The sequence below is a fragment of the Amblyomma maculatum genome, chromosome 4 (assembly GCF_055883805.1).
Source record: "Amblyomma maculatum isolate TAMU_Amacu chromosome 4, ASM5588380v1, whole genome shotgun sequence".
Taxonomy (NCBI): domain Eukaryota; kingdom Metazoa; phylum Arthropoda; class Arachnida; order Ixodida; family Ixodidae; genus Amblyomma; species Amblyomma maculatum.
Window position 1 is genome coordinate 1,444,385 of NC_139347.1, and position 5,889 is coordinate 1,450,273.

The 5,889-nt window shown below is 44.0% G+C and overlaps 1 protein-coding gene across 1 annotated transcript; it reads left to right on the forward strand.

Annotated features, from left to right (window-relative positions):
- The first annotated feature begins 3,462 nt into the window (after nucleotides 1–3,462).
- On the forward strand, nucleotides 3,463–5,497 carry LOC146190206 (uncharacterized). Its single transcript, XM_084599743.1, is given in 4 exon segments — nucleotides 3,463–3,731; nucleotides 3,816–3,951; nucleotides 4,150–4,949; nucleotides 4,951–5,497. Coding segments are annotated over 4 exon segments (1,752 nt in total).
- The last annotated feature ends 392 nt before the right edge of the window (nucleotides 5,498–5,889 follow it).

Below are 5,889 nucleotides of genomic sequence, written 5' to 3' on the forward strand. Positions count from 1 at the left end.
AATTATGCCTATCCCGGTCAAATACACTGGATCCGAAATCAGTGATGTGTTGGCTTATATTATTAACCTAGTGATTTCAACTGCAACATTATCCACTAAACTAAAACTTGCACGCATAACGCCGGTGCACAAAGGCCGGTGCACATGGCGCCGAATATATTGTAAACTATAGACCAATTTCAGTCTTGACAGTATATTTCAAAGGTCTTTGAGGATGACATTTATATCAGGCTGGAGAAATTTTTTATGAAGAACAACATAATAGCAGCGTGTCAGTACGGATTTAAAAAAAAAATAAATCGACAGAACAAGCCTTGTTACATATTAAAGATAAAATAATTGCGAACGTTGAAGAGAGAAAATATACATTAGGTTTGTTTCTGGACCTACGGAAGGCATTTGACTCGATTGATCACGCGATTTTATTGAATAAGTTAGAAAGGTACGGACTACGAGGAAAGGCTAATAAATTAATTAGAAGCTACTTGTCTCACAGTCAACAATATGTTCGAATGCAAGCCGTTTCCTCTGACACTCGAATGATGCAACAAGGTGTCCCACAATTATTAGATTTCAACTGCTCAAAACGCAAATTTAAAAAGCACATCAAGTAAATGGTAATACGGCAAAATCTGTATTTCAGAACTGAATAACTGCTCAGATTTCACAATCTTATGTGATCCATCTTATGTGCGCTTTCGGGCAATGCAGAACGCGGCTTTCAGAATACAATCCGCATATCTTGCTGTCTTTCGCACTTCTTTTTCTTAGTGTGTGCAGCCGTCTCAGTAGGTTGTTTTTCATAAGTTATAGGAACTGTTCATGTGTATTCATATCAGTTTTATTTTCTGAAATTGTTCCATGTAGATGTAAATGTTTTGTGCGAAATGTATGATTTTGAGATGAAAACTTTTGTATAGCCATCTCAGTAAGTTGTTTTCCATAAGTTATAGGAACTGTTCATGTGCATTCATATCAGTTTTATTTTCCTAAATTGTTCCATATAGATGAAAATGTTTTGTGCAAAATGTATGATTTTGAGATAAAAATTTTTCTTGTGTAATTAGTATATGGTAGAAGTAATTGTAATCATTTTTCACTGTCGGTATTATGTGAGTTTTTATCCTAGCAGTGTGTGAAATGACAAACTGCTACTGACACATGTTTTTAATTTTTAATGCCAGAATCTGTGTGGGAGGCAGGGACCTCTGTCAGGTTTTCACATAGCCTTTAGTTCCTGCCTCCTCTCGCTTGTACAAGGAATCAATAAACCAATTCCAATTCCAATTCCAATTCCGAAACGTCGAAAATGCTACACCTGAAGGCACTCTTCGAGCCTACTTCGAATACGTGAAAAATAGATGTGTTTTTAGCGTATTGCTAATGCATTCAAAATGTACTTTCGTAAATACCAAATAATTCTTACGAAGTACACTTCGAGTATTGCTCGACACTGAAACTTATTTTTAAAATGTGCAATTATTCCTTCTGCTCTAATCTTTGTCGCAAGTAGCGTCGAACTTGACCAACAGATGTGCGCTACTTTAAACGAGTAATTACGCGGCTGCATTCGGAAAGTGGTGCTAAGAATGGTTGAGCAACAAATACCTAATAATTATTTCTGATAACTAGCGCCACACTCACATCCACCAGGGACGACTTCTGTTGCTACACGATGTCTATTGATCCCGTCATATGCCATTACGTTTACACACCCACGCACACAGACGGATGATTTATCGCGTAAAAGCTGGGGCTAGCAAGGCTAAAGATGCACTTTTGTCTGAAAATGCATGTAATGCCAAATTGCGTAACCTCTGCAAAGCTCGGTAGCAAGGGGCATGAAAACAGAGACAAAGTTCGCGTAGTGGGACATTAAGGAACAATGGCCGTTTTTGTTTCTTGTTCACCAGCTCTCAAAATGGTTCGTTTTTTCTTTCTCACAGCATGACGGGTATATATCTGGTGCAATTCTCGTCCATATTTTTTTTCAGTTTCGAAAAGTACGTCCCATTTCTGGTGCCTTTTGAATGTATTCAAACATGCTAGATCTACACTTTTGGCACATTATATTATACTTTCTGCTAGCATGAAAAAAAAGTCATGAGTACATTATTAATGCTCTGAAAGTAGATTTTCAGTTCATTAGAGAGAGAGAGAGAGAAAGGTAATACACGTTTATTTCATCTATAGAGTTTGTGGTGGTTAGATGTCTACCGTCTTCCGTAGCGGTGGTCGTCCGCCCTTAGTCCAGGGCCCTGCAGGATGCCGCCGCCAGCTGGGCCCGTCGGATCAGACCTTCTTGGTCTTCCCGCCGGTCGCTGGAGAGCATTCCGTCCCAGTGCTCCAAACTCGTGTTTGTTATGATAGGCGCTACTGGAATTTCCTGACATTCCCACGTCGTGTGATATAGCGTGGGTGTCTCTAAGCACCATAAGCATTTATTTGTGTATTGTGTGGGGTACATTTTGTGTAATGTGTGTAGGTTCGGGAAGGAACCTGTCTGTAGCTGCCTCCACGTGACGGAGTCCTCCTTGCTGAGGGATCTGTGCGGGGGTGGATACCGCATTCTGCAGCCTTTGTACTCTTGCCGAGTTCAGGATTGCCGAGTACTCTTGGAGTACGGGGTCGTTGTCCAGAGGGTCGCACATGTTAGATGCCCGGTATTGAGCGTAACCTCGAGCTATCTCGTCCGCCTTCTGGTTTCCCTTACCCCGGTGTGTGCCAGTGTCCACACGATCGTGTGTCTGATTAGGTCTTCTTCCTCAGGTTGTTTCATTGGGTGGCCACTCGAAAGAATTACGCGGATCGCTCGATGACCGATTCTGCCCCGCAGATAGTTGCGGCACGTTGCTTGCGAGTCTGTCAAAATTGTCAGTGACTGCTTCTTCCTGTAGCCTTCTGCCAGGGCCATAGGTATACGGCTACCTCCTCGGCCTCGACGACCGAGCAGTCTTTCAGCGATGCGCTGGTTACTTCTCGTAGATTCGAGTCAACAAGCGTCGCTACCGCGTTTGAGTGTTCCTGCCCACTCGTCCTGACGTATGTGACCGCATCCACATATACCGTCGTTTCTTCTGAGGCTATTACCTTCTGCAGGTATGCGGCTCTTGCCTCTCTGCGGTACGTAATAAGGTTTGGGTCCATGTTCTTTGGGATTGGTGGTATCCTTATTGTTTTGCCATATTCGTCCGGGATGTCGGCGGTTCTCTGTATTTCTTTAGGTACTGACTACAGTGACGGGGCCCGTCACTTTAACAACGTCGCTGCAGTGACGGGGCCCGGCACTATAACATTATCAGTATAGTGACGGGGCAACAACAAACCCTCTTCACTACACGTGTCATCTGAGTCAGTGACGGGGCAATCAGCAGTTCTCTTCACTACACGTGTTTCGTCACTCAGTCGTTGTACCTAAGCATTGCGGTACTCCTTTTTTTTTGTGGCGCTTGCCGTGATCGTATGGAAAACCTCGCTGTTTTGCCGAATGGCCCGTTCGACGTGGGAGCGACGTTTTCGTCATACGAAGGCCTGCAAGCTGTCATCCGCAAATATGAAGACAATTACGTGCAGTTTTGGGTGAATTCGTCGAGAACAATTGCAGCAGCGAAAAAGAAAGGATTGACAAGAGATGTGGACTCGGCTCTCAAGTTTGCTGAGATCGAGTACGTTTGTACTAATGGTGGTCGGAAATTCACATCAAGATCAACAGGTGGACGTCCAAATCAAAAGTGAGCATTTTGCCTAATGACCTGTAAATTTGAACGATTTGCTTAGTGCGTGATACTTTTTATTTCCATTTTATCTTATTGCAGGACGTCGAAGATTGGCTGTAAAGCCAGAATAAAGTTGCTGACATCTCAGGACGGTCGCACCCTTCAAGTTAAGGCAGTCGAGACAGTGCATAACCACATTGTTAGTAAGGTCAGTAGCGTGCTATCGTTCATTCGTGTATTGCTAGGACATGTAATAAACTAACGCAAGTGTAAAAATTTTATTGCAGGGGTGCTATGAACAGCTGCCACGGCAGCGTAAGCTAACTGGGCAACAGCTCAGCGACACTCAGAAGGTGGGAACAAAAAGCTTATCGAAGCTAACTTGCGGAACAGTGGCAAGATTGTGCTGCTTCGAGATCTTCGTAATGTGCAGGCAGCAGGAGCAAGCAAAGAAATTCATGCTACAGGAACACTGCAGTCAATAGCAGCTATTGCCAGACAAGCTGGAGGGACCCTTGACATTTTGGCGAGAGAGGAAGACAACCAGCTTGTTGGGCTGTTTTATCAAGATCACGACATGAGAAGTGCATTTCAAAACTACCCTGAGATAGTATTCGTGGATGCTATTCACAAGACTAATGACAGGAGGTTGCCACTATACTTTATCTGTGTAGAGGATTCAAATGGGCACACAGAGGTTGCCGGATTCTTCCTGTGTGTGTCTGAAGACGAGGACACAGTGCGGTCACTGTTTCAACGATTTGTTGTGCACTCTGGAAGCGAACAGATGCTCAGAACATCTGCAGTGATGACTGACAAGGATTTCACAGAGAAGAAGATACTTGGTGAAATATTCCCGAATGCAAATTTTTACATTTGCCTGTTTCATGTCCTGCGTACTTTTAAGAGGGAAATCACGCCACAGAAAATGTCCATAACACCAGCTCTTCGAATTGCGATCCTAGAAAAGCTGCAGTCAATGTGCTACGCAAGTACAAATGAACAGTACTCGCAACTGCTGCAGAGCATTCAAGATATGGAATGTCCTCTAGTGATGGCTTACATAATGAAAAACTGGCACCCAATCAGACACGAGTGGGTGTCAGGTATGCAAGGGTCACTAACCTTAGGTAACAGAACAAACAATAGGGTTGAATCTATCAACCAGAAAGTAATGCAAGTTATTTCAAGGTACGAAAGTCTGCCTCGGCTTTTCAGTGATCTGATGGCGCTTTCGTGTTGAAAGGGACCAGCGTGCTGTAGAGTCTTTGTTGAAAGCACCTGCAATTATGAATTTAACAGAAGACGAGAGCAAGTTTGCACAGCTTCTCACACCATATTGCTTTAAGAGGGTACGTGAACAGCTGAGGGCATCTGAGAACATGAACAATGTTTCCCCTTCAGTGACTGCAAGTACTGACCATTGCACATGCCCCACATATAGCGCTCTTGGAATGCCCTGTAAACATATATTCTACACACGAAGATTGGAAGGCCTACCAGCATTTTCAGTGTCTGGTATTGCTGAACGCTGGACAAAAGCGTACTATGCCAAGACCTCCAGAGTTGCAGCTTCGTCTGAAGATTCACCTGGCACTACAGCTGTCTTTGGCTTCAAAAGCAGTACAAGACCGCAAATTTTGTCCGAGGTTCAAAAATACAGGAAAAGCAGTGAAGCATTGCAGCAATTGGCATCACGCATTGCTGAGCAGCCAATGTCCAGGTTTGAAGCTCTGATGTCAGCTGTAAAGGAGTTCATTACTGCTGTGGAAAATGGGTGAGCAGTTGTTATTGTCGAATGCCCAGAGCAAGAAGATGCATCAAAATCAGTTCCCACTACATGTACCCAACGGGACACACCTGCTGCAGCTCCTTCGTTTGCTGGTAAGCCATTTGCATGCGTCCTCACCGCCTCATTAGGGGTTCCACATAGTTATACATCTGCGTGCTTTCCTCCAGATGGACAACGAGAGCAGCCATCCCAATACGGCATGCCTGTTGCAGATCCTTCACCTGCAGGTAAGCCGTTTGCATGCATACTCTTCTTATTATGGGTTCCACACAGTTATACATGTGCCCATTTCCCTTCAGATGGACACCAACAGCAACTATCCCAATACAACACGTCTGCTGCAGATCTATCACCTGCAGGTAAGCCGTTTGCACGCATCCT